This window comes from Melopsittacus undulatus, chromosome 13, assembly GCF_012275295.1.
Source record: "Melopsittacus undulatus isolate bMelUnd1 chromosome 13, bMelUnd1.mat.Z, whole genome shotgun sequence".
NCBI lineage: Eukaryota > Metazoa > Chordata > Aves > Psittaciformes > Psittaculidae > Melopsittacus > Melopsittacus undulatus.
The window spans coordinates 10,988,712-11,015,874 of NC_047539.1; the positions used below are offsets into that span (position 1 = coordinate 10,988,712).

Consider the following 27,163-nt stretch of genomic DNA (forward strand, 5'->3'; position numbering starts at 1 on the left):
GCTGAGCCCTTCTGGAAAAGCTGGAGGTGTAAACCTCATGGGTTAAAAAGCAGAACACAAAAAACTACACCCAGTTTGGTTTTTTGTTTTTTAAATAATTCCTAATTTGAAGCTCTGCTCTTGATTTTTGGGCTCTTACTCATGCTCAGGATTATCAGGGCTCTGGGAGCCATGGACTGGCATTTGCACGATGCACTGGGAGGGGAGGGATACAGCCCAGCCCTGCCTGCTATGTTTCCTCTCAACACCACAAGTATCTGGCTGAGAGATAATAGAGCTTCACCGCCTTTTCCTTAGGGCCCCTCTGTGCTATACACACAAAGTGGAGCACAGGCAATGTCTAAAGTTCATGTTCTGGCTGAGTGTTACCAGTTAATCTCTGTACTCAGTTGCCCACAACTTGCTTCAGTTTTCCCATCTCTGGGTTGATATTTCTCAAACTCATTCTTTGCACAAAGGCAATTTGAAAGTCTCCTTGAACACCCTTTGGCCATTTCAGAGTACACAGGCAGTGAAAAGCAATATCTCCATAATAAACATACTCCCTCTTTTTTGTTCTTTGAAGAATACAAAACAATCTTCCAATTTCTAAGCAGCTCTACTGCTGCAACTGCTGGGGGTCAGAGCTGACATCTGGCAGGGAATCAGTCCTGACCAAAACCAGCCGTGATGCATTCCTGTAAACAGTGAGTTTCAGTTGCTGGAAGCTACGTCCACCCAGGCACAGCACGTTTTGCAGTGATGATACCTTTTAATCAACACTTGGAATGCTTGCAAGCAGTCTGGAGCAGGCTCTTGAGTGATGTGACTGAAGGTCGAAGGCAGTGGGGATGGACAGATGGATGCAGGCCCAGGACAGGTTTCACACCCAAGGTGGGAGTGGGACAACAGCAAAGTCTGGACTTACCTACAGGCAGCAGATGAGCAGCTGTCCTTGAGAAGAGCAACATGAATGAGATGTATGGAGCCAGGACCACTAAATCCCTCCTTGGCCAGCATCAGGCTATACTGGTTCAATGATACATCACTGAAGGCTTCCCAGAACTACATAAATACCGAAGAGAATTTGATACAAATTATAAAAGGATTTAGGTTGGGAGGGATGTCTGTAGGTGTCCAGACCAGCCCCTGAGCAAGTTAGCACTCCAAAGCTGGGTCAGGCTGCTCAGGGCCTTGTCCAGACACGTTCTGAACATGTCCAAGGATCGAGATCCCACCATTGCTGTCCCAGAGCTGTGCCAAAGATGCAGTCCAAGCCTCACAGATGCTGCACATCCATGTATGCTCAGTGCAAGGAGAGCTGGTTATCTGCAGAGGAAGGGAAGAGGATGAGAAAGACAAAGCATGGCAGAAAGCAGAAAACTGGGTTGGGTGTCTATAAACTGGGGCTGGTGTCACCCTTCTCTCCCTGAAGGGACTCCAGTGACAAATATTCCCCAGAGAACTTGAGGTCCCTCTGTGGCCATGGAACAATGACACTGTTTCTGTCAGTCATGCCAAGGAAGAGCATTCCACCACCGCATGTGGCTGCAGCTCCATCACTGGTCCCACTAAGCAGCATCCTTGTGTTGGCAAAACCTCTTCCTGTAACAACCATGAGAAGGGACTGCCGGAGAAGGAAGAGCTGATGGAAAGTTAAGATTGGGACGGGTACAGCTGGGGTCACAGTCAAACCCAACAGACACATGTACAATGGGACCTGACAGTGCTCTGTGGCTGGCCGGGAGAGGCTGCCTAAGCCCCTGTGGTCTCCAAAGAGTCCCTGCAATGCTTCCAACCCCCCTCCTGCTTCGAGAAACATCCCAGCACCAAATCCACAGGGATAGATGAGAAGATCCTGACCACGATGCTGAGTCTGTGGTGGCTTCCAGCCTCATGCCTCAGCTGCCAGAGGGATGTCCTGTGGAGCTGTGGCACGGACTGCAAGCAGGGTGGTTCAATGTGAAATGTGCATGGCTGGAGCAATGGGATGCACGGATGGAGACCCCCTCTGCTGACCATGCACAGAGGGCCCTGCAGTCCTCAAAATCCCTTTCAGTGTTTTAGCAGCCACCCATAGGCCCTGTCTCAAGACCAAAGCTGTGACTCTTGTGTGGTTGATATGAGCAGGGGGTTGATGCTCCCCTGCTCCAGAGCTCCGACCGTGCATCAGCCCAAGCACATGCTCCAGGCTGGACTCCCACTCATGCCCTCCTGTTGAGCTGTCCAAGGGATTGTCCAGAGTTTTGGCAATGGAACACCAGAGCTACAGCTGCAGCCACATGCTGGGGTGCTGGCTGGTCCCCTCGCTGCTTGGACCTGGTTGCGAATGTCAGAGCTGGCTCAGCAGGGAGCCATGGAAACAACTGAGAGCTGGTGAAAATGCCTCTGAATGCAGGGCTTGACAAGCCTGAAGGGTTTGCTTGCAAAAAGTAAGACTGAGAAGAGACTTGACTTGATTCCAGGTACTATGAGCCCCATCTGTGCCTCATAACCTACCTCTCGCCCACCCCATGCCCTGGAAGGCATTTATCTGGGATGCTGTAGCAGGCAGACCTATGGAGGTCTCTGTTTCAGACAACCTCTTCAGTGCTTTCTTTCCTTCAGCATCTATGGGGTGATAATGTGTCAGCTAACAACGAACTGCTGGTGAATCAAGGCAGGAAAACATAAGTATGTCCAACCATGGGAAGGAGCAGCTTCCCTGTCCTGTGGTGCTTTCAATGAAGACTGTGAGCCTATCCGGAAAACACACCATAGCCAAACATGAGGCACTTGCACAGCAGGTGACATGAGGAGTTGAGCTCACATGCTGCCCAGTCTGGCTGCACCAACCCCCCCAGAGCAGCCTCAGCTTCCCTGAGACCTGCCCCTCACACATACCTTTCTTCTGAGCCCATGCTGCACAGGCGCCATAAAGCCCCATCACACCCCATTAGTGTTGGTCTCCTATGACAACGCTGTCAACAGCGCATGGGACGGGGTTGGGGTCCCATGTAGCTATAGCAAAGGGGTGTTTACTTGTGTGTTCTGTGTGAGTGATACCCCTGGGACAGCTCTGTGTGTGTGTGTGGCACAGGGGGTACACATTTGGCATCTTCCCCAGCCACTATGTCAGCATTGAGGGGAACTGTGTGACCTGCACCTGCCAATCACCACAACAGGAGCTGTGCTGGGGATTGGCTGCTGGAACCCTCCTCCATGGTGCTGCCACAGCCTCCAGGAAAGCCCCCAGGCCCTTCACCCTGTGCACCGGTGCTGGATGCAGTCCCTGCTGCATCCTCCTCCCGCCCTCGTGGTGTTTCCTCACCTCGGTATTGCACTGTACAGCAAACACATTTGGCTCTCCATTCTCTACCTTCTCCCTTTCTTGTCAGGCCTTACCCAGGTCTGTGCCTTCCCAGCACTGGCCAAACAGCACAGCTTTTCCCCAGCACTTTGCAAACTTCGGAGGAAGCTTCCAGCTGTTTCCCATGGGCAGCTCATGAAGAGCTTGGCTCTGCCCTGGCGAAATCACAAAGGACTTGGATCCTGTTCCCCGTTGCAAGTGCCAGGGGTGGGGAGATCTTGCCTCACCTATATTCTTTCTAGGTACAAAACATGCTTTCGAAAGCCAGAGCCATTTGCAGGTGAACGGAACATCAGCATCCATGCAAGAAGCCTGCTGAGGAGCTCAGTGCCCCCTGCATCTCCTCGATGTGTCCTAGCGCTGGATGCAGAGGGCAAAACTCTCTGTAATTTGTACCTCCCAGATTTCTTGCTCTGTAGCCATTGACACCTTCTCTAGAGTAAAGTGGAAGCTGAGATAAGCCAGACAGTCAGGCTCCAAGAGGACTGTCCTGAGCATGGATGTAGCTCACACTTCTTTAAGTGAGTGTTCAGGTTTGGGACAGGTGGAGAGGAACTGACTGGGTGGATTTGCAGATAATCTGCTGACACATTTCTGTAGCCACGGAAGGAGCATGGGGGGAGCTGCTCAGACAGTGAATGTCCTTGCATGTGATCTCATTCCTTGGGCAATGGACCGAGGCTCACAGGAATAGAGCACTGGGATGAGCAGTGCCTTGGTGCCTGGCAGAGTGGACCCCCATATCAGACCTGAAATGATGGCTGCAGCGCCGGAGCATGGCCAGTGCTGCAGTGAGAAGGGTATTTTGTTCTTGTTTCTCCTTTCCGCACACCCACTCTCCACCCCCCTACCTCTCCCCTTTAACGTGCTGCCTGTTCCAGCAGCTCACCGACACTTGTCCAGAGACACCCGGTGGGAAGGGGGACGAGGCTGGAAGGAGTGGAAGAGCCCATCTCGGCTGCAGGAAGCTCCCCGGGCTCGGTGGATGGGGCTGCGTGTCCCCAGGACACCCCAGGGCCGGGATGCGGACACACGCTCCCCGGCCCCGGCCAAAGACATCACTGCGGACCGGGCGGTCCAGAACCGTGCACCCCGCTCACGCCACCTACCGGCCGCCGCCGGTAGTGCCCCGCTGCGCCGGGACCTGGCACCGGGACCGGGACCGTTCCTTCTCCGCTCCCCTTTGGCACCTGCCTGCACTCCGGACACCCCCATTCCTTCACCCCCTTCCTCCCGGTGCCCCCGGTGTGGGACACACACCCGGAGCACTACCTTAAGGTACCACCGGGGAGGGGGTGTCCCATCGGGGTGGGCGCAGCTCTCCATTCCCACTCCCCGGCCCCATCCCCCGCAGGCTGCCTTGGCAGCTCCCCCCATTCCAGCTTTTTTGGCAGGAGCGAGCTCAGATTGGAGAAAGAGGAATTAAACGAGGGGGGAAAAAAAGAGGAAAAAGGGAAAAAAAGCCTCATCCAGTCCAATCGGCTGGAGAAGCTGGTGTGTGTTTGCCCTTTCCTCATGACGTAGTGTCCTGTGCTTCTCTCCCCCCTTCTCCCTCTCCTTTTCCCCTCCCTCCTTACACACCCCTCCCCTCCCCTTCCCCTCGCATCCTTGGAAGCAACAATTAAGCAGCTCTGGGATAAAACACACAGCCTGCGGGAGCACGGGGGCATTGCTTCAAGAGATGGCAAGGCAGGCAGCTGCACCCCTCCTTCCCGGAGTCCTCCTCCTCCTCTCCATCCTCCCGGCTTCTCAGCAAGGAGGTAAGGAAAGAAAAGGCTTCTCCTTTCCCCGGCTGCCGCTTTACTCTCCCTCTGCACGGACCCTTCCTCTGCAGATAACCACATGCAGCCCCCCCCTACCCCCGGTGCGTGTCCCCAAGCAGGGACAAGTGCCCCCTGCCCTGCCCTGAACACCTCCCCGGAGGACTTTCTGCCCCCCGGGTGGGGTAGAATGTCCCCAGGGATGGTGGCAGGGCAGCCCAGGATGGCATCACTGTGCAAAGCACTTGTTGGGAATAAGGCTGCAAGGTGCCGTGTCCTAGCGAGAGGCCCTGGGGACATGAGGGGCTCGGGGATACAAGAAACTCAGAGACCCATGAGGCTCAGGGACCCCCAGGCAGGGCACAGAGCAGGGCAGCCAAGGGTGTCCTCTAAGCACCCATGGGGCTTACAAGTGTGAGGGGCCCAGGGGAGCTGGCACCCGTCACCCACCTGGTGTGATGTGGATGTGAGCTGGAGGGGTTGTGTTGCATCCCGCAGCCGATGCGTGTGAGCTGTTGTGCAGTGTGCTGGGCTGGTGCAACTGCAGAGGGCTCAGCCTGCCTGACCCCTGGCTCTGAGTGCCTGGGGTGTCCCCTTGCATTGTATCACCAGCGTTGGCTTCACCCACCCGTGCACTGCACAGGTCATGGCTCGCTGGCTGGTGCCATGGTTGAACAGGCACTGTGCAACACCCCAGCACATGTGCATGCACGTGCAGCAAACACGCTGCTGGTGCAGAGAGCAAACCCGTATGGACTGTGCATCCCACCACGCTGTGGGATGCAGCTGGAGCTGCCAGCGCAGCAGGTGCTGGCTGGATGGACGGACACTTGTGTCTTGTGGTCAGGCCATGACATGCACAGCCCTGAGCACTGAGTTTGAGCCCGCTGCGATGGCTGCGAGGTGGGGACAGTCTGGTTAAGTATGGGACAGCCCCCTCTGGAGACCTCTCCTGTGTTGCACTGTGGAGACTGTGTGATGGGCAGAGCCACCATCAGTGCTGGTGTCAGCGCCAAAGCTGTTGCATGAGGCTTCTTGACCAGAGAGGACTGAGGACCAGAGGAGAGGGCAGGACTCACTGGTCAGGGGAGGGCAGTGTCAGGGCTGTGTACGGCACTGGGCAGCTGCAGCCTGGGCCACCCCTCACCACAAGCAGAGCATTTAGGGGTCTGCAGGCAGCCAGAGCCCTGCAGCTCCCTGCTCTGCCCTGGTTTGGTGGTGGACTCCAGCCATGGGCTGGTCTGCCTCTGGCTGTGCAGCAGGAACCAGAGGGGTGCCCAGCCATAGAGCACCTGTAAAGCCAAGCCACTGTCATGCCTGATCCTGGGTAACTGCTGCTCAGGGTAAGGTGCTTGATGGGATGCAGCTCAATAGTGGGCACTCTCGAACACCAGCAGTGATGCTCCATGCTGCTTGCTGCTACACTGGCTTTCTGCCCCAGGTCTCAGGCAGGGGCCAGCTGGGACTGTCTCTGGAGGACATTGGTCCCCTGGTGAGATCCTGCAGCAGTTTCTGAGCAGTTTGTGACTGTTGACTCTGGCTCAGTGTCCAGAGGTGTCTGCTGATTTGGGAAGTAGCTCATAGAGGAGATAGCCATGGCCAAGTGCTGATGGGGACACCGGAGGATGCTTCCCCATAGAGGAATGAGCAGTGCCTCTGCAGCCTGGTATGCTGTGCAGCACCAGGCAGGTTCAGCAACACCCTTTGCCCTGCCAGCCCTTGTGGACTGTGCTGGGACAGAGGCACAGCCAGTGGCATGGTGTGGGGGGGGGGGCTACCAACCAGCAGCATCCTCCAGCACCCACTGGTAGTGTGGCTTCAAACCAGCCTGGCAGGAGAGGGACACTTGAGAGAACCCCGGGTCAAGGGGAAAAGGGGGAGCCCCTTCTACAAACAAAGCAGTGCTGAGGAGCTGAGCCCCAGGCTTGCAGCAGATGGTGGTACTTTGGAAACTCCCAGCAGCAGGTCAGAATCATCCCCTGCTGCTCTGCACCCTGACAGCAGAGTTGTACTGGGCACCATGGGGAGGTGTGTGGCTGGATCCCATGGGGAACATGCTGTGTGTTTCCCTAAAGTTACCAAGTGCAGCATGTTCCAGCATTTGGAGTGGGGTATCTGTCTCACAGTGCTTCCATTCATCCATCCATCCATCCATCCATCCATCCATCCATCCATCCATCCATCCTTTATTGCTTCCCATGGCAGAGTAAAGGGCAGAAGGAACCAGCAGGACTCACAGCCCTGCAGTTCCCTGGGACTGCAGGGGGAAGGTTGGATAGGTGCAGAGTACTGACATCCCAGCCTGGGTACCATGGGGACACCCAAGGACACCCAAAGTCCCCAGGGTGCCCCAGGGCCAGCGGTGGGACTGGGCTGGTGTTTCCCCCTCCCAGCCAGGCACTTCCCTCTGCAAACAGCTTGCAGGGTGCAGCTTGTCTGCTAGCACTCTGAGATGAAAGCTGGGGTCTCAGGGGCTGCAGAGAAGCTGTTTGCAGCAGCCTCCCTGCTCATCCCGAGCTGCTACCAGCGAGCTGGGGCCAGGACGTAGTGCAGCTTCAACGTTGCTTGGACACCGCATACTTCCAAATCCCATTTTCCCGAGAAAAAGCAAGAACTGGTGTGAGGGAAGAGGGGAACTGCTATGGAAATTCCAAGAAATACCATTGAAGATTATATGCTGAGCCTGCCCCCGGAGCCTGCAGCCACGGGGAGGGTGGTGAGGTACACGGTTTGGCTACACAGTGAGGGTGTGAGCTTGTGCCCTATTGTGGATGCTCCAGCCTGGTTTTGGTCATGAAAGCTGTAGAACAGAGAAAACATCTGTACTTGTGGCTTGTAAAGAAAGCTGCAATCAGTGGTGCAGGTAGAAATGGTACAGATGATACTGGATTGAGAACATATCTATGGGGTGGGTGCTGGGGGCCAGCCCAGTGTTCTGCAGGCTTACAGCCAGCCTCGGCTCAGAGGCAACCTGAGAGATAGGAGAAACCCCCTTCCTGGAGTGCCAGCAGGCTGGGACCAGTGGCAGAGCTAGCACAAAGCTCCTCCTGTACTGAGGCGCTGGTGATTCAGTTTGCTCTTCCCAGTGTGCCAGAGGAATGCAGGGTGGAGAGGTCAAAGAGGGGCATGCTATGCCAGGGAGCAGACCCCAGGCTGGGTTATGGGCACTGCCTTCCCACTGGGATGAGCCCAGCTCTGCCAGCACCAACACACTTCGGAGAAGAGCTTCAAGAGAGGTGCAGAGCGGGCTGTGTTTGGCACCAGAAGTGGTCAGAGAGAGCAGCCAGTGGGGAGCAGTCTCCTGCAATGCTGCCTTGGCTCCCCAAAGTCTCATGGCATCCCCGTTTCTGCCATTCTGCTGCCTCCAGCCACGCAGGCTCCTTCCAGGACTTGCTGACATCCTCCACCTCCTGATGTGGGCATGGAGAGGGTTGATAAACTGGCACATCCCCTCTACTCCTCCAGAAGGTGCAGACCTGCTGTGAGCCACTGGGATGAGCACAGTGCCTTGGCCATGGTATGGTGTCTGCGGGGGTCCACAGGAGGGTAACAATGCCGAAGGGTGGAGAATAGCAGCATGGCTGTGGGCAGGGGTCTCCAAGCACTCCAGGTAGGCTGTGAGCCATCCAGCCTTGTCCCAGCTTCCCCAGGGGTAGGAGAGCATCATCCAGCACCAGGGACCTTGCCTTGGCCATGGGGTCTGAGGCTGGAGATCACCCTGGGGCTGAGCACTGCAGGGACCCCCCTGCTTGGCTGGGGATGGTCACTAGCCCCAGGCATGGGGGTATTCAGATGGATTTTGGCTGGATCCCGCTGGCTCTCCCGAGGTTTGGCCAGGCAATGTATGGGTGCTTGGAGTCTGCTTGGAAACAGGCAAGAAGTTGGGATTTATTCTTCCAAGCTGGGAGGGGGACAGTGGTGGGGGAGTGTGCTGGGAAAGGAGCTCCATAAACCCCTGGCTGGTATCTGGGCTGTGCCGTGCCAGAGGGGGGAGTGGACAGAGTGACAGCCCAGTGCATGTCCCCACCATTCCAAGGGCTGCTCCAGGCCAGATTTGTCCCCCAGCACCAGCAGGGCCCTGGAGGTGGTTTTGGGGGGCACAGCACTGTGTGACACAGGTCCTCTGTGTGTGTCCCAGTGGGTTGGTGGGTGCATGTCCACCGGTGCATGTGTCCTGATGTCTGTGTGTGCACAGTCTGGCATCCCTCTTGCACACGTGTGTGTCCTGACACACGTGTGGGTGCATCCCAGTGCCTGCTCTCTGTGTGTGGCTGGGCTGAGGTGTCTGACATGCCCTGGGGACATGTGAGCAGGGTGCAGGGAACACCCTCACCCCTGTTGTGTCACAGCTGTTGGGGTGAAGCAGGGGGCTATGGGCACAATGAGGGGGGACCCCCAGAGTTTGCACCTCATCTGAAATGGAGATGTGCAGCACAATGTATCTCCCACCATGGCTGCCAGCTCTGCCTGACACTGTCTGTGCTGCCCCTGGGCACTGTGCTGCTTGTGGTGCATGCACCCAGCTCCTGGGGGTGCTTGAGAGGCCACTGCAGCCTTGGAGCAGGACAGCAGGTCCTCAGGTCCCAGCCGTGCCACTGCAGGGTCCACAGTGCCCTCCAGCCTGAACTCCATCCCCTCTGCCCAGAGCTGAGCGCAGCTTTGCCACAGGGATGCTGCCCATGCAACCCTCAGGTTCTCCTGCCAGCCTCACTGCAAACCCCACTGCAAACCCCATGGCACATACCCCAGTGCCAAAAACACGCTCCAGCCAAAAGTGGAGCATCCCCCTGCACTGCAGCCTCCCTGTGCCACCAACCCACCTGCAGCCCCAGCCATGGCCCTGATGGTGACCCCCCGTGGGCCAGCTGCCTGGTGTTCTGCAGGACACAGCCCTTTGCCAGAGTCCAAACCAGATGGACAGCACTGCGGGGCTGTCTGAGCACAGGCTCCACGTGCCCTGGAAAGCAATGGGATCTGCGTGGTTAAACACTCAGCTCAGTTCTGCAGAGGTGGGCACAGGGGTGCAGGTGGTTTCAGTGGATCATGCCACTGTACCCCCAAGTCCAACACCTCAGTACTGTGCCTGAGCTGGTTCTTCCACTGGCAGCAGGGCATGCGGCAGCCACAGCCAGGCTTGGCTGGAATCAGGGACAGCCCCACCTCACCATGACATGGCTGGACAGGTACCCCAGAGCCACATGGAGCCCGAGATGATGGAGACAGCACAGGCTGTGGTACAGGACAGCAGAGCTGGACACCAACCAGAACTGCTTCACAGCAGCCCCATGTCCTCCCTTCTCATGCAGGACCTGCTGCCACCTCCACCAAGATGCCCTCCCTGGCTCCTGGCTGGGGTACCTCCCAGCACTGTCAGCACTGTCACAGTGGGGAAACTGAGGTGTACAGGGACAGGCAGGGGCCTGCCCCAGGGCTCTGCTTCCCACCTCGTCTGAAGGGAGCATCTCCCCATCCAAGGAGGTGCTCCCCACCACCCCACCAGACAGACCTGCATCCCTGGAGGGACTTTGATGAGGGTCTCTTCTCTTGCAGGGGTCCCTGGTGCTATTCCAGGAGGGGGAGTTCCCGGAGGAGGCTTTTTCCCAGGTAAGGGGGTCCAGGTGGGGGTGGTATCACCATGCTTGCAGGGATAGGGCAGGTGCCCGAGGAGCCCCTCGTGCCTGTGAGCCAGCACAGAGGGCTGGGGACCTGCCGACTGGGAGCAGGGGATGTGGGGACAGCCTATATGGCTGCTCAGCCCTGGATGGCTTCCCCACAGCATAGGGATGGGACAGGGTGGCAGTGTCCACTGTCCAGGACTGGCACAGCCTGCCCAGCCCTGGCCACAGGGGTTGCTCAGTGGTCACTGCCTGTCCCCGTTGTTTGCCCCTAAAGCCTGGGGACATCCCAGAGGGGATGCCCCATCCCCTGGCACCCTTGTGACCCTTTCTGCTTCCCCATGGACACCCTGGGTAGCCTGGCATGGGTGAGTGGTGGGTGCTCACTGGGATGGGTGCTAAAACTGTTTGTTGCTGCTTGCAGGTGCTGGGGTTGGAGGTTTGGGAGCAGGTGAGTGCTGGCACCACTTTGTCCATGGGGGTGCTGGGATGGGGACCCCCAGCAAAGCTGCTTGTGAGGGGAAGGGCATCCCCGTCCTGCACTATATCCCCCCTTTGGGGGATGCTTGGAGGAAGGATAGCTCTGATCCCTCTCCACTCGCTCTCCCCTAGGACTTGGAGCTGCAGGAAAACCTCTTAAACCAGGTAAGAAGCTTTTCCCTGATGCTCTCATCATCACCAGCCATGCCAGGGGACAGGATATTTCCTGACCCCTGTTGCCCTCATGTTTATTTCACATAGCCAAGGGACCCCCTGACCCTGGGCACCTTCTGCCTGCCCTGGCACACTGACCCCCACCAAGTCCCAATAGCGGCAAGGGAGCCTTCCTCCTCATACCCTGCTTTGGCACACTGCCCTGTCCCCTCAGCCTCCCCAGACCACCTCTGCAGGGTGCTTGCTGCTTGCAAACCTGTTCCAAAGCTCCTTGGGAAGATGCCCAGGGGCAGTGCTGGTGGAAGCTGGCAGCTCTGCTGTTTATGGCCAAGTGGCTTTTGCTGAGCCTCCTGCAGCCCATGCTGGGGTTTGGCTGGACTAGAAATAACAGGGTGCATCACTAGGAGAGAGATGAGAGGAGGCAGGAGGATGCACAGCCTGAGGGCACAGAGCCTGAGGCATGGTGAGGCAGTGCTGGACAAGAGGTACTGAATGTGCAGGGGCAAAACTGGTGCCAATGGAGATGCCTGGTGCTCATCGAGGCCCAGGGAGAGATCACAGCATCACAGAATCCCACACTGGTTTGCTCTGGAAGGGACCTTAAAGCTCCTCCAGCTCCAACCGCTGCCATGGGCAGGGACCCCTTCCACTGGAGCAGCTGCTCCAAGCCCCTGTGTCCAACCTGGCCTTGAGCACTGCCAGGGATGGGGCAGCCACAGCTGCTCTGGGCACCCTGTGCCAGCGCCTCACCCACCAAAGCTCTGCCTGCGCAGGCAGGGGTGCGCAGGGGCACACCGAGCCCCAGCTCCCACAATGGCCCATCCGCACAGTGGGAGCCCCATCCCGAGCCGGGGGCCACAACCTCCGCTCGCTCGGATTTCAGCTCGTGGAAAAAGAAACAAGGCCCTTTATGTCGTCATAATTAAAACCAAATGTGGGGCGGCCACGAAGCCCCAGCCCCAGCCATGCAGCGTCCGCGCCCCGAGCCAAGGCACTGGAATTTGCGCCTAGAGGGAACCAGGGCTTGATTAGCCCCAGATGTTGGAAGGCAGCGTTGGCCGCAGACCGGAGACGGAGGGACTCGTTCCTCAGCCATAAACATTTCAGCTCCGTCCCCTCGTGGCCCGGTGCAGTGGGGGCAGGCAAGGCAGAAAGTGATGGGATGAGGAGCACATTCACCACCTGTCCTTGTGCCTGAACCTTGGGCACGCTCTCATCCCATGGGAATGGGCAATGGGTTGTTTCTGCTTCTCTGGCCCTGGCCATTCCCCACAGCTCACCCCACTTCTCTTCCCAGGGGTCGGAGGCCTTGGGGGACTTGGCCCACTCGGCCTACAACCAGGTGAGCACTGAGCACTGGCCACCCTTTTCCAGACTGTCCCTGGGTGATGTCCCCATAAACCCACCCTGGAGCCACAAGGGGCTTTGTCCCCATCTGGTGAACTCCCTTGGCTCCCTGGTGGGTGCTCTGCCCAGACCTGAGGGACTGGCAGCCACCAAGAGGCATCCCTGTGGTCCCACAGCATCATGGCATTGATCCATGGCAGGGTGACCCCAAGCAATGATAGCTGAGGACACTATCATTGTGTCCACACTGCTGTGTGCCCTGGGGGGCTGGCAGAGCTGGTGATGGGTGGGATGCAGATGGGAGCATGTATCTGGGGGGATGCAGGGAGAAGCTGGTGCAGGACACGGCAGTGCCTGCTAACCACCACCTTGCCCAGCCTCACTCCAGCCCCTGGCATCACCCTGCATGGCTCATCACCTCCTGTGCCCACTGTGGAGGGCAGGACCAGGACACTTCCCTGCTTTCTGGGGATGCTCATGTTGGTTATCCTCCCTGCAGGTGCTGCAGGTGTCTTTCCTGGAGGTGCTTTCCCTGGGGCAGCCTTCCCTGGTGCTGCCTCTGCTGCTGCGCTCAAGGCAGCAGCGAAAGCTGGTGAGTGCTTGGGGTGCCCAACAATGCCAGGCTCCTGGTATCCCCTGAGGTCCTGGGCTGGATTCCCCGTGGAGATGGAGGGATGCAAGTGGGAGGTGCTGGTCTGGTGAGGTCCCTGACAGTTCAGAGGCACCCTATACACGTTGGTGTGCTGGCAAAGGGGTCTTGGCCAAACCCAAACCCCAAGGAGTGGAGACCACCAAGCCACTGGGTCCTTGTGCCCAGCTCTAGGGGACTCATCCCTGGTACTGCCTTAGGGTGTCCCCTTTGTCTCCCCAGAGCTGTCTTTCACTTGTCCTTTCCTTTGGCACCACTCCGGCCACCCCTAGCCCTGCAGTGGCATCTCACACTGGTTCATTCCTTTTCCCAATGCCCCCAGGTGCTGGCATTGGTGGTGTGGCTGGAATTGGTGGTCCTGGTGGCCTCGGGGTCTCTACAGGTAAGGAAATACCCCTCATCCCAAGCACAGCTGGGCCTGGGGCAGACCTGTCCCCATGGTGTGCAGGAGCCCATGAGGGGCTCAGGGGATGTTGCTGCCTGCAGGTGCAGTGGTACCTGGTGCGGTGCAGCCGGGGGTTGGTGCAGGAGTGAAACCCCCGAAAGTACCAGGTAGGTGCATGGCCCTGGAGCTGGGGCTGAGGGGGGGAATGGCTCCCACCAGTGCTCATTGTTGCCTTTGTGTTGCCTGGCAGGTGCTGGGATTCCCGGAGCGTTCCCAGGCGGTGTGCTCCCTGGTGCAGGTGAGCTGGGGATCAGCAGCACCCCAACCCCGAGGGGGTCCCATCCAGTGCCAGCATTCCAGTTTGTGGCCAGATGGCCATGGCAGCACATCCCCTGCCTGCCCGTCAGCTGCAGCCCCTTGCTGCCTGCCTGCCTGCCCCCTCACTGCTGCCTGTGCTTTCCAAGCCCTTTCACTGGGGCCACAGTGACATTTCCACCGTGCCAAAGGCAGGGGAACCCAGCATCTCTGGGGATCTCGTGTCAGGCTGCATGGGAGCAGACATCAGCACCAGGAGACGAGCTGGCACAGGCCATGCCAGGACTGGCTTGCCCAGCCAAAGGCTGCGTGGAAAGAAGGGGGAAATAGGGGGAGGAGGAGGAGGAATTCCTCAGTGCAAAGTAATTTGAGGGAGGAAAACTTGTGAAAACAAGTTGTTTCAACACTGTCAGAAGAACTGTGTTGCTGGTCAGGAATGTCTTTTCCATGTCTGAAAATGCGTGAGTTATAATGAAAGACATTTGTGAAAGGGGGGAAAAAACCAAACCTCAACCCAAGTGACTGCAAGGCCAAAGCGCTGCCTGTTGTCCCCGGAGGGCTGGGGCTTCCCACTTCCCAGAGAGTGAGCCCCAGCTTGCACAAAGGCACTGCACATCACCGGGCACTGAGCAATGCCCAGGCTTGGCTATACCACTTTGCTGTCATGAGTGGGACCTACTCACAGGTGCCGTGTACCCTGCAGGCACCTCGAGGTCCTGTGCAGGCAGCCTGGCCCCACAGAGGAAAGGCAACACCAGGGCTGGAGCAAACCCTCTGCCCTGGGGCTGGCACAGGGGAGCAGCAAGCCCTTAGTGTATGGGGTGCCCTGTCTCAGGGTACAAGGGTCATGGATGGGTGACAAGGTGGGTGCAGGGGTCTTGGGTACAAGCAATGCTCTCTGGTGTCTGCCACAGGCGTCCGCTTCCCTGGTGTCGGGGTGCTGCCTGGAGTACCCACTGGTGCTGGAGTCAAGCCCAAAGGTCCAGGTAAGTTCCCTAGATTGCCTGGGGACTCTGGGGTGGAGGGTGGGTCCAGGGCTGGCTCCAGCTCTGCCTTCATCCCCATCCTGCCAGGGCTGGCTCCAGCCTATCCCTTGGGTCACTGCCCCACAGGGCACATGGGCTGAGCCATGCAGACTAATTTGGACCACAAGGAGCAGCCCAGATGCTCACATGGGTGCTTTTGTGTTTCTGCCTAGGAGCAGGAGCCTTTGCAGGAATCCCTGGTGAGTGTCCCATCTGTCTCGCCTATCCTTCTCTTCCTTCCCAAGCCTGTTCATCACAGCCACGGCCTCCCCATGCCAGCAGATGCCTCACAGCCTTTTGAGCCACCCGCTCTCCTCTCCCAGTGCCCCGGGGCACTCCCCTCTTGCAGTGACTGGTGCGGGCTCCAGGTGAGAGTCTGCTGTTGGCTTTGCAGGACTAGGAGGTTTTGGAGGTCAGCAGCCTGGTGTCCCCCTGGGGTATCCCATCAAAGCTCCTAAGCTCCCAGGTAAGCTGCCAAAGGGGCTCGGGGTGATAGACCCCAGCAGTGCCAGGAGGACCCGCCGTTCACCAGGGCTGAGCCCGGTGCCACCAGGTCCCCGGGACCTGCTGCTGGTGGTGGCTCTGGGACAGCAGGATAGAGCAAGGGGCAGGTGAGTCCAGCCGCAGCTCCTGCCTGTGAGCGGCTGCTTGAATGCTGCCGCTGGTCTTGCCGCAGCTGTGAGGATGATGCTGTGCCTCTCTACCTGTTACAAGGTAGGAAAGAACATGTTCTGGAGATGTGCTTTGGGGCAGACCACCCCAGACTGTCCTTGGCATGAGACACAGCCCTTGCAGGAGCTGCCTCCTTTCTGTGGCTCCTGGGGTTGCACCAGGTATCACTGAGCATTCACCTGGGCTGAATATCCTGGCTTGAGGAGCTCCAGCAGTGGGCAGGTGGTGCAGATGGAGCTTCAGGAAGGTCTCACCCACTGCCCACCCAGATGAGGCTCAGCTCCAGCCCAGGAACACCTGTGGGTGCTCAGCACTCTGTCCCCATGTGGGGCTGCTCCAGGAACCTTCAACTCCCAGCCCTGGAGTCCCCAGCCAGCCATACCCAGGCAAAGACAGTGGAGGACAGGCAGTGCCAGGCGGGCAGCACCAGCTGCTGTGCCTTCCAAGGGCCGTGATGCCAGCTTACTGGTCCCAAGATCATCACCAAGGAGGAGATACTCTTGGGACCAATATGCTGGCAGCATGGCCCTGGGAGGGCACAACACCCAGTGGTGCCTGGGACCAGTAAGCATAAGATCTGGACAGCCAGATCTGGGCAGGCATCTGCATCCCTGGGGTGCTCGGTAGATCCATGGGCATTTTCCCACTGGCCAAAACAAGTTGGGGCAGGCAGAAAAGCCTTGGTGGGGGGAGCCCATCTGTGGGGAGTGGGTCCTATCCTGGCTCAGGCGCTGGCCCCAGCAGCTCTGCCGACTTCCCCTGCTGGGGCCCATCACTGCAAATGGCAGCAGAAATACTTGGCCTGCTCTGGCTTCCTCCTGCGGAGGCAGAGTTACACTCCTTGGGGCGACTCAGCCTTGCTGCCATCGGATACTGCCTGGCTCTGGCTGCAGCCTGGCCCCACACTGCCTTTCATGGGGTGCCATGTGGGGAGCAAACCGCGGTGCATGGCGCAGCCGTGCCTGGCTCCATCCTGCTGCAGCCCTGCCAGGGGCCTGCAGCCCAGCCTGCCGCAGCTGCAGGCTCAGCCACTTTATGGGGAGCCTTGGTGGAATAAACCAGGGGTGGTCATCATCCCCCTGGCCAGGGAGCCCCATCACATCTCTCACGGGCACCAACAGGACAGTGCTGGTGTCCCCAGCTGTGGTTACAGCTGCTGGGTGCTAGCCGGTGCCCCAGTCCTTCCCAGGACATGGGGGGATGCCAGTTTGTCACCTCTGAGAGCTCAGGACTGGCAGCATCAGGACACTAGGCTGGTTGGCACCTTTTGATGGTGCAGATAGATGCAGGGGCTGCCACACATCCCCATCTCCCCTGTGCTGTGTCCCAGCTGAGTTCAGATGGGATGAGGGGACAATGGGAAAACAACATTTTCAGTGGATAGTCTCCTTTTTGGGTTATTTGCTACAAATGCTCTAGCTAGCTCCTGCTCTGTGCTGTCCACACTTACCAGGGCCAACCTGCTCACCAGGGACTCAGCCTGAAGCTGTGGCTAAAATCAGGGTCCCACCTCATGCCATAGGGATGGGGACTGCTCCCCACTGCCCAGCCGTGCTGGGATGGCATTGATTAGTGCAAAGCTCTTTTCACACCAGCCAGTGTGCCCATTAGACCTGAGCCCCCCCCAGCAGTGCTGGTAGCACCCTCATGCTGGTGCAGGAACGGTGCAGGCAGCCCTGAGGTGGGGGCTGCCCTCACATTTGGCTGGGGGTGGTGGGGAGCTGGACTTGGACCCGGCAAAACCCTTGGAGACTCTTGACCCTTGGAGTCAGCTCCATGTGTGTCACCTGGTGCTGGACCTTCCCGCAGCTTTGGGGTGAGTGAGGCACTTATGAGAATGGCGTAAGGGAGGTGGCCAAGGTGGGGACACCCAGCACAACTCACAGCGACTACAGCCTGGAATGCATCTGCCTCTGTGCTGGCATGGGACATGATGGGACAGCCTGGCAGGATGGAGAGGAATCTGGTCCCCACATGCTTCCTGGCTGTAGGGGACAATGTCCCACACTCAAAGAGACACTTTGCCATGTGCAATACTGTCCTGGCTGCAGACAGCTGCATCCCTCCTACCCCACAAACCCCTCAGCAGGAAGACTTTGTGTGTGAGACACCCTCCACCCTATGTGCTGCTCGAGGTGTCCCCATCGGGGATGTGGCAGCCCATCACTCCTCCTCCTACTGCCAGCTGTAATGGGAGCTTGGTGCTGCCCATCTCAAGCACATGTTCCCCACTGAGTCATGGGCATCCCTGTGCCATCCTGAGCAGTGGGATTATGCTCTTTCACAGAGACATTTCCCTGGCCTCAACATCGCTGCTCATAATCCCTGCCCAAGTGGGATTTTAGAAGGCTCCTGCAAAACTGGCTCTGGGTGCCACAGCCTTGGCCCCTGAAAGTGAGTGGCTTTTTCAGAGATGCTGCTTCCAAGGTGATGGAGAAAAGCATCTCCTGGTCTGGCTTCATCATGGGAGTTGTATCCTGGAAGATTTACTACCCTGATGGAAGGTGCCCCAAGGGCTGGTGCTGCACAGCTGGCTGTCAGAAAGGGGCTACACTGCGGGGCAGAGGGGTCACAGCCACTGGCAGACAAGTGCTAACCTGCCACCTTCTCTCCTCTGCAGGTGGCTATGGATTGCCCTACAGTACTGGTAAGCTGCCTTATGGTGAGTGCTTGTGGCCCTCACTCCGCGGTCATAGTTCTTCAAAGCCCCACTGGCTGTCACCGTGGCTCTGTGGCCACCAGCCCTCTCAGTCGTATGAGGAGCATCCCTCCAGGGACCTGTGCCTTGCTCTGCTGTGCTACCTGTGGACCCAGCTGGGAGCAGCCCAGCTCTCCTGGCATTCCATGGCACAGGGACACTGGCAGCGGTCAGCTGGCTCTGCCAGGATACGTCTTGAGCTGCAGCCAGCTCCAGGCAGGGATGTTAGACCTGAGATCTCAGCTGCAGCAGAGCAGGCTCCAGCACACCACCCACATCCCTGGGCACCGAAGGCAGGGAGATCCTTTGGGCTGAGGGAGCTGCTGCCCCCTTCCTAGGACCAGTGCCTGACTCAGCTTTGCCTTTCTGTTTGTGATTGCAGGCTTTGGGCCAGGCGGGATAGGAGCTGGCATCGGGGCAGGAGGAAAGGCAGGGTACCCCACCGGGACAGGTATGCTCCTTTCCAGGCATCCCTGGGCTGGGGGGTTGGCATGGCCATGGTGGGGGAACTGGGCACTCCAGCCACTTTGCTGGTCCTTAGACAGGGCATTGGGCTCTGCCAGTGACAGTGTCACCCCAGGCACAGCCTGCAGGGATCCATCGCCTCCCAGAGGAGAGCTGGGTGGGTGCTAACAGGAGGGGCTCGTCCCCAGAGTCCCTGTGGGGTGGGGGAGCTGAGGTGGGAATGATCTTGGGACCATTCATGTCCTTCCCCAGGAGTTGGAGCACAGGCAGCAGCAGCGAAAGCGGCAGCAAAATACGGTGAGTCACTCTCCGGGGGCACATCCATCACTCATCCCCCAGTGGGGCTCCCCCCTCCCAGGCTTGGGGGATGCTGGTGATGTCCATTCATCATCAAGCTGACAGTCCCCTTCTCCTCTGCGGCAGGAGCTGGTGTCCTGCCTGGGGCCGGCGGCATCCCCGGAGTCGGCGGAGTGGTACCGGGTGCTGGTGTTGTCCCAGGGGTTGGAGGTGAGGCAATGCAGGTTCTGGGGCTCCCTGGGTCACCTCCACCATCCCACACCACTGACTCTCTCCCACTACCCCGGCAGTTGGAGGTCCCGCAGCGGCGGCGGCAGCAGCGAAGGCAGCAGCAAAGGCAGGAGCCTTTGGTGAGTTCCCCATTGTCAGGGACAGATCCTGCTGCTGCCTGCGGGGCCATGCACTGGCACCAGGGCTGCATGGGTTCACAGCCAGCCCCACCACCCCCTGTGCCATCTCCTGGCACAGACTCCTGCCGTGGCTCCAGGGCTGCTTGTTAGAGCTGAGATGAGGTGAAGCCACTGGGCTGAGCTGGAAGCCTTTGCTGGTGGAAGGTGAAAGCTGGTGAAACCTCCCCCAGGGCTGCAGAGGGGCTTGGCCCCTCTGGGGCAGGCTCCGCAGCCTGTTGGGAGAGCACTGGTTGGGTGTCGAGAAACTTGGATTACAAAGCACAGCTTCTCCTGCTGCCCCAAACAGTGCAGTGTGCTCCCATCAGTCCTGGTTTCTCCATGAGAGATGTGGTTTTGCTCTGACACGGTGTTGGGACAGGCGGAGTCTGTAATGAGCCACTAATTGCGAGCAGAGGGACATGCCTGGTGATGCAGAGCTCACGTTCACTGCTTGCCTCGTTGGCTGCTTTGTGGGGGGAAACTGAATAGCAAACAACTGCTCATTCCAATGCATGCAGAAGAAACATGTCAGCCCTGAGAGCAGCTGGGATTTATAACCATGGCCATGGGGGACCCCGGAGGTCTCCAAGCTCCTGGGTGGTCTTGTGGGCTTCAGACCCCTGGGTTGGGTGTAGGAAGCTGGGAATCACCATCCTGGGCACATCCCATGTCCCCTGAGCAGCTGAGGTGCTCAAAGCCAGGTGCCACGGAGCCTCCTGTGACACTGGGAGAGACCACGTCCACCCCAGTGAAAGGGGGTATTTGGGGGGTGTCTGACAGCTCTGCTTCTCTCCAGGTCCAGGGGTTGGTGGTGTCCCTGGCCTTGTGCCTGGCATCGGTGGTGTCCCCGGCTTGGTGCCTGGCGTCGGAGGTGTCCCCGGGGTGGCAGGTGACTGTCCCCAGGAGCCCTGTACCCATCACCCGGCTCTGCCGGTTGTAGGGGCTGGAGGCTGAGGGTGCTTCTCTCCCTTATTGCAGGAGTCGGGGGGCCAGCAGCAGCAGCAGCAGCAGCAAAGGCAGCTAAGTACGGTACGTGCTGCATGGTGCAGGGAGCTCCCAGCAGCTCTGGGGTTCCTGCTGCCCTTCTGCACCCTGGCTCTCTGGGTCAGTCTGGTGCCTGGGTGGGCAGACATCCCAGGGATGATGTAGCAAGTGCATCCAACCTGGCTTAGCAAAGCCCAGGTACTCGGCAGTCATAACCTCTCTGAGGGAGCTCCAGTGAGCAGGAGCCCGGAGGGGATGAGGGGTGTAGCGAAGCAACAGGGAAGCTGTGAGCTCAGGCACAGAGAGGAAGCAAAGCAGCCCCAAGGCTCCACATAAGGGTGGCAGATCCCTATGCTGCTCCAAAAGGCAGTGCCAGAGGTCACCTGGCTGGGTCCCAGCAGCTTCTCCTGCATCATCACTGCAGAGCCCTGTGCGTCCCTTTGGAGCAGCCATGCTCAATGGCAGCTTTCATAGACTCATAGGATAGTTTGTGTGGGAAGGAACCTTAAAAATCACCTAGTTCCATTGCTGGCCATTGCTTCCATTTCTCTTCTGCATCATGTAGAAAAAAAACCCCACCATGTGCCCACGGAAAGATGGGGTTTAGGGAGATACTTGGCAATGACAAGTTCCTGGGAATGTGCTCTGCGCTGGGTGCATGGGCAGAGCAGGAGCCCGCAACACCAGCCCTTCTATCAGCCCCTCCAGAAGTGATGCATTGCCTTGTCCCTGTGGCAGTAAGGAGTGCCAGTGGCTCAGGACTGTCACTGCCCTGGGAGGCTTCCCAGTCTGGCCAGTGTGCAGGGCACCCAGCCCTTCCCAGCAGCTACTGGGGACTACCAGCTACATCTCCTGTGTGGCTTGTTTGGCTGCAAGGCTTGATGTCCCCATGATGAGGACCATCTGAAGCCCCCCATGATGATGGATCATCATAGGCATCTGTGCTGGTGACTTGCCAGCCACTCTTTTACAACAGCAGATTTACCACCCTCACTGGGGCTTCTTGGGACAAACAGGACCAGTCCCTCCCTTACAGCACTGTGGATGAGGTGGTGGGGTGCTCTTCCCACCACAGCATGACAATGAGAGCAGACCTATGACAGGGTCCTACCTTTCAACTGTTGCTGCAATGAGATCTAACTCCCCCTCTCTCATTGGCTGCAGGAGCTGGCGTTGGCGTTCCTGGCATTGGTGGTGTTCCTGGTGTTCCTGGCGTTCCTGGTGTTCCTGGTGTTCCTGGTGTTCCTGGTGTCGCTGGTGTCCCTGGCGTCCCTGGTGTGCCCGGTGTGCCCGGCGTGCCCGGTGTGCCCGGTGTGGCTGGGGTTCCTGGTGTGGTGCCTGGTGTCGGAGGTGAGCAGATGGGTTGGCACCAGCTGATGGGTGGTGATGGCCTCGCTGGTCCCATGACTCTCTTCCTTCTTTCAATGCAGTGGGTGGCCCAGAAGCTGCTGCGGCCGCAGCAAAGGCTGCAGCGAAAGCCGCAGCATTTGGTGAGTGACCATCATCCTTCCCCAGGGACAAGGGGTGCTCACAAGGAGCAGAGTGGGGGGCACCTCCAGCACTGCAGGGGGCAGGAGGCCAGTGCAGACAGAGCCTGCTCAGCCTCATCCTGAACCTTTCTCTGCAGGAGCAGGGCGCGTGCCCGGTGTCGGTGTGCCCGGTGTCGGTGTTCCTGGTGTTGGTGTGCCCGGTGTCGGTGTACCCGGTGTTGGTGTACCTGGTGTTGGTGTACCCGGTGTTGGTGTACCCGGTGTTGGCGTGCCCGGGGTTGGTGTACCCGGAGTTGGCGTGCCCAGTGTTGGCGTGCCTGGAGTTGGTGTGCCCGGTCTGGTGCCAGGTGAGATGGTGTCTAAGGATGTCTCCAGAGGCTGAGGGGTGCTGGTGTGGCCACCATGGCCCATCACTGCTCCTCATGCTTCCCCTTCCCCCCCAGGAGTCGGAGCCCCAGCAGCTGCCGCTGCTGCCAAAGCAGCTGCCAAAGCAGCCAAGTATGGTAAGATGGGATCTCTCCATGGTTATCCCACATGTTCTGTCTCCTGGCACTTCCTCAGCCCAGGTTACTGCCTTTGTTGGGGCTGAGGCCCAGCACTGAACAGGGTCCCTGTGGGTCGGGATGAGGGATGAGCTCTCCTCAGGGATGAGGAGATGAGGATGTGGGATGAGGTCCTGGCTGTGTCAGGCGGTGTTCTCCAGAGAGCTGGTCTGCATGAAGGTTCCTAGGTTCACCATCCTTACACCTCATACATTAGTCCATCCACCCTCCCTTCTACTCACCCATCCACACCACCAGCCAGCCACCCACCTTAGTATCCTTCACTCATCTGTTCATCCATGTGCCCAGCCCAGTCTGCCATGGATTTGCAGCCAGTTCCTTCCACCACCCCTCTTCCTTCCCTCTCTCCTTGCAGGAGCAGGTGGTCTGGCTCCTGGTGTGGGTGGTCTGGCTCCCGGTGTGGGTGGACTTGCTCCCGGTGTAGGTGGACTGGCTCCCGGTGTAGGTGGCCTTGCTCCTGGTGTTGGTGGCCTGGTCCCCGGTGTTGGAGGTGTCCCAGGTGAGGAGGAGGATAGCAGGTGATGGTGGCAGCCTGGCTGCTAGGTCTGGGGAGGAGAGGCACGAGGAGGACCTCCTTGGAGTGATGGGCTCTGCCCCCAGGGACACTGACACCCTCTTGATGTCTCTGCTCAGGGGTCGGAGTTCCCTCAGCAGCAGCCAAAGCAGCAGCGAAGGCAGCCAAATTCGGTGAGTCGGCCAGAGGAGCCCATTGCTGGCAGCTCTCCCCTCCTGGTGGGCAGCCTGTGGCACCGCCTGGGCCCAGGGGAGCTGGGAGGCTGCTGGGTGGGCACCTCCTGTTGAGCAGATCATGGGAGCATGGGGACACGGTGACCCCCCCACACCACCTCACCCCCTCTCTCTGCAGGTGCTGGTGTTGGAGGGGTGCCTGGAGCAGTGCCTGGAGCAGTGCCTGGAGCAGTGCCTGGAGTTGCTGGGGTGCCAGGAGTGACTCCTGGTGTAGGTGGTGTGCCTGGGCTGGTGCCAGGTGTGGGGGTACCTGGTACTGGCATCCTCCCCGGGGCAGGTACGTGCTTCCTCACGCCCCCATAGGGACCTGCCTGGGGGCAGGGGTGGCCAGGGATGCTAAAACCCACCAAGTCACATTGCAGGGTGGCCAGGGGGGATGCAGGCAGGATGGTGACAGGTGGGAGGGGTGCAGGGGTGACTGTCCTGACTGTGGTGTCCTCATCTGCTTTGCAGGCATCCCCCAATTAGGGGTGCAGCCTGGTGCTAAACCTCCGAAATTGGGTAGGTATCTCTGCCACCCTGCGCCAAGGTCCACCTCAGATGGTCACTGGGCACCCTTCTCATGTGGCCATTCAGGGTGCTGTCCTCACTTTGTGCGCCCTGGTGCCACAGCAGAAGGTGGCCCAGGCATTGGAAGTGGCATGCTGTCGCCTATGGGTGCAACATGCCATCTGTGCCCTCTCCCCTGAACTCACTAGGGACATTTTCCCCCTCCTCTGCACTGCTTGCAGGGACGTATTACACAGGGGTGAGCCCCCTCCAGGTCTTCTTGCTCTGGGTACTGTGATACGTGTGTTGGGGACACCTAGGATGGGTGTTAGAGCCATCTCAGTGGGTTTAACACTGTCGGGGGTGCCCAGAGCTGTGGGTGCCGGGCTGTGGGGGGACAGGAGTTAATGGTGTCTTTCTGGCAGGTGTTCCTGGGGTTGGAGTCCCAGGGATCGGCGGTGTCCCAGGTAGGTGCTAGCAGGAGCTGAACCCAGGCAGTGAGGATGTGGAACAGGGGGATGCCCCTCAGAGGGAGTGGGGGGGCATGGGTGGCTGTCTGATGAAGGACAGGCACATGTCAGGCTAGGCCTGTCCCTGCTGCCACTCACCCGGGGTCCCCATTATAGGTGGCCTTGGAGTCGGTGGCCTTGGAGCTGGTGGCCTCGGAGTTGGTGGGCTTGGTGCTGGTGAGTGATGCTGGCCCCTGGCATCAGGGCTCTTCAGGGCTGGGGCGCAGGGACAGGAGCAGCAGCACCATGCTGGCAGAGTGCTGGAAAGGGAAGGGTTTGTATGGGATGCAGGGCTCGCAGGGTCACTTTTGTCCCCTCTGGATCACACCACACACGGTCACTGTGCCCTGTGCCCCATCTTGTGTCTGCTGCCTGCCCTGCTCCCGGGCATCAGAAAGGAATGCTATCACCAAGCAGGTACCAAGGGCCATAGCACCAGCGTTGCCATTCCATGGGGACAGGGGTTGGTACTGCACCATGTCCCCACTAGGCAGAGATGTGGGTCCCTGCCGAGCGACCCTCTGGTCTCATAGCAGGGTCTGTGCCAGGAGCCCCAGTGAGGGCTGCACTGATGCCCTTCTCTGACACAGGGCTCTTGTATCCAGGAGCTGCTGGGAAACCTCCCAAGCCAGGTAAGGAACAGGAGCTGCTCTGGCCAAGGGGGTTGAAAGTGTGACCCTCATTTCTGTTCTCATCCCCACGCTCCCTGCCCTCACTGGGGTTCTCTCATCCCACAGGTTTTGGTGTTGGGGGGCTGCAGCCAGGTGAGTGCCCATGTTTGGGCTGGGGTGGGAGTACGTCCCCTGCCACATCACACTTGTGCCCACTTGCTGTCCTCACCTGCTGCCATCCCCTGCTGGGCACAATACTGCCTGGGAGGGCACCGCAAACCCAGACAGGTGCCATGGTGGGGATAGGGGCTTTTGTAGCTGCTTCCATCCCTCCGAGTGACCCCGGCCGGGCAGGGTTGGGGTGCACTGCTGTCACAGCCCATCACTGCCTATTGCTTCTTCCCCAGGGGTTGGCGTTCCCGGCTTCGGTGTGTCACCAATACTTCCAGGTACCATCCCCAGCTCTGCCGCAGCACCTCCCAGGGCACACTTCGGTGATGGCTCACAGGGACATGCACAGCCCACGGAGCAGGGGGCATGGCCACGGCCTGGGGAGGGATGCAGGATGCTGGGCTGAGCTGGGGGCGCTTTGCTGGGGGGTGTGGTGCAGAGCAATGGGGGTGCTGAGGACTCCATTCCTCTTTCAGGTGGGGTTGCCGGTCAGCTGGGATTCGGTGGTGAGTGTCCATCCTCAGTCGGGGTGTGTTTAGGGTGGAGGGGGTGAAGGTCCCACTCACCCCATTCTGCTCCTCCCTGCAGGGAAGCCCCCCAAGACCTACGGAGGAGCCCTCGGTGCCCTGGGCTTCAGAGGTGAGTGCTCCCATTGGTGACCCTCACCTCGATGGGGCTGGGGCCGCCTCCTGCACCCGTGCCCCCCCCCCCCGGGGTTGTGGGGTGCAGGGGGGGCCTCACGCTGCCCACACCCCCCCCCCCCCCAGGCGGCGTCGGCTGCGCACAAGGGAAGTACTGCGGCAGGAAGCGGAAGTAACCGCACTCCTCACCCGTGACCTCATGAACTTTGGTGCTACTGCATGGTCCAGAATGTAAATCCCGAGCAAAGCCTCCCCCCCCCCCCCAAAACCCGGACCCGACGTTCCCAGGACGGCCCCGTGCCTATGGCAGCGCTTGTGCCACCCCAGCCCCCCCACCCCGACGGGGAGCACGGAACAAACCGCGGCGAGCGGCCGTCCCCATTGGTGCTATTGCTCCCTGCGGGATCTGGGGGGGTCTGGGGGTGTCACCACCCTGCGAGCCTCAGACCGGAGCCCGGACGGGGAGGGCAGGATGAGGGGCACCTCACGTCGGAGGGAGGAGGGAAGGGGGTCGCAGCAGTGGGGAGCTGTAGGGGAGGGATGTCCCTGGCAGCCCTGGGCTGCCCCCGGTCCCCGTGCTCCGGGGGGGCCGCGGGCAGGAGGGGCTCTGTCCCTTCACGTTGCTCACTTTGCTATACCCGGTGGGAGGCCCTCTGCAGAGGGGCTCGCTTCCGACAGACTAATAAAGGACAAGGTTTTAAATGACTCTGGCTCTGTCCTGTGTCCCAGTTCCCCTCCCTGTGGTGGGGGCAGCGACGGGTGCCTCTGCCCCATCCCCGTGTCCGTGGCTCTGCATAAGCCTGGGTCCATGATCAGGGGTGCCGTGTGCCCCACTCCGTGGTCACAGACCTGGGACACACAGGATAGGCAAGGGTAGAGCCTGGGACCCAGGGGAGTGCCCATGTTCCCACAGTGACAGCATGGGGACTGGGGGACGGGGGGAAAGCCATTCCCTGTCCCACAGTGACATCCCCAGGGATGATGGATGCTCTGCCATGCGGTGACAGCCCAGGGATGCAGGGACATGTGCATGCCCCGTCCCATGCGGGCAGCCTGAGCCCATGTCCATGCCCTCTGGTGACAGCTCAGGGGACGAGGACCACACAGGCCGGGGGATGAAGGGCACCCCCGTGCCCTCCCCATGGTGACACCCCCATGGAGTATGGGGACGTCCCTGCCATACAATGGCAGCGGGGTCCAGGCCTGCTCCCCGGGACACGGTGACGGCCGCGCCCGGTGGGACCCCCCCACCGGCAGCGCGCGGTGCTCCCAGGCCACGCCCCCTTATGGCCACGCCCCCTCATGACCACGCCCCGCCCCCTTTGAGCCCCCGCCCCCTTTGAGCCCCCCCCGGCCACG

At 59.5% G+C, this 27,163-nt stretch overlaps 1 protein-coding gene across 4 annotated transcripts; it reads left to right on the top strand.

Annotated features, from left to right (window-relative positions):
• The first annotated feature begins 4,858 nt into the window (after positions 1-4,858).
• On the top strand, positions 4,859-26,509 carry ELN (elastin). 4 transcript variants are annotated; one of them, XM_034068870.1, is made up of 35 exons: positions 4,860-5,088; positions 10,639-10,692; positions 11,128-11,154; positions 11,316-11,348; positions 12,655-12,699; positions 13,204-13,296; positions 13,676-13,735; positions 13,840-13,905; positions 13,989-14,036; positions 14,968-15,039; positions 15,252-15,278; positions 15,473-15,544; positions 18,371-18,397; positions 18,831-18,899; positions 19,166-19,210; positions 19,337-19,420; positions 19,501-19,560; positions 20,396-20,488; positions 20,578-20,628; positions 21,748-21,933; positions 22,014-22,073; positions 22,211-22,420; positions 22,517-22,576; positions 22,992-23,135; positions 23,270-23,323; positions 23,502-23,660; positions 23,837-23,884; positions 24,298-24,339; positions 24,499-24,558; positions 24,987-25,013; positions 25,119-25,145; positions 25,400-25,441; positions 25,640-25,669; positions 25,752-25,802; positions 25,931-26,509. In XM_034068870.1, the coding sequence occupies exons 1-35, from the start codon at positions 5,010-5,012 to the stop codon at positions 25,978-25,980; spliced, it is 2,355 nt and encodes a 784-aa protein (XP_033924761.1). In that variant the 5' UTR covers positions 4,860-5,009; the 3' UTR covers positions 25,981-26,509. The 4 variants fall into 4 exon arrangements, with proteins under 4 accessions (XP_033924763.1, XP_033924761.1, XP_033924762.1 ...); XM_034068868.1 differs by having other exon boundaries at positions 4,861-5,088; positions 24,972-25,013; XM_034068872.1 differs by lacking the exon at positions 15,473-15,544 and having other exon boundaries at positions 4,859-5,088; positions 24,972-25,013.
• The last annotated feature ends 654 nt before the right edge of the window (positions 26,510-27,163 follow it).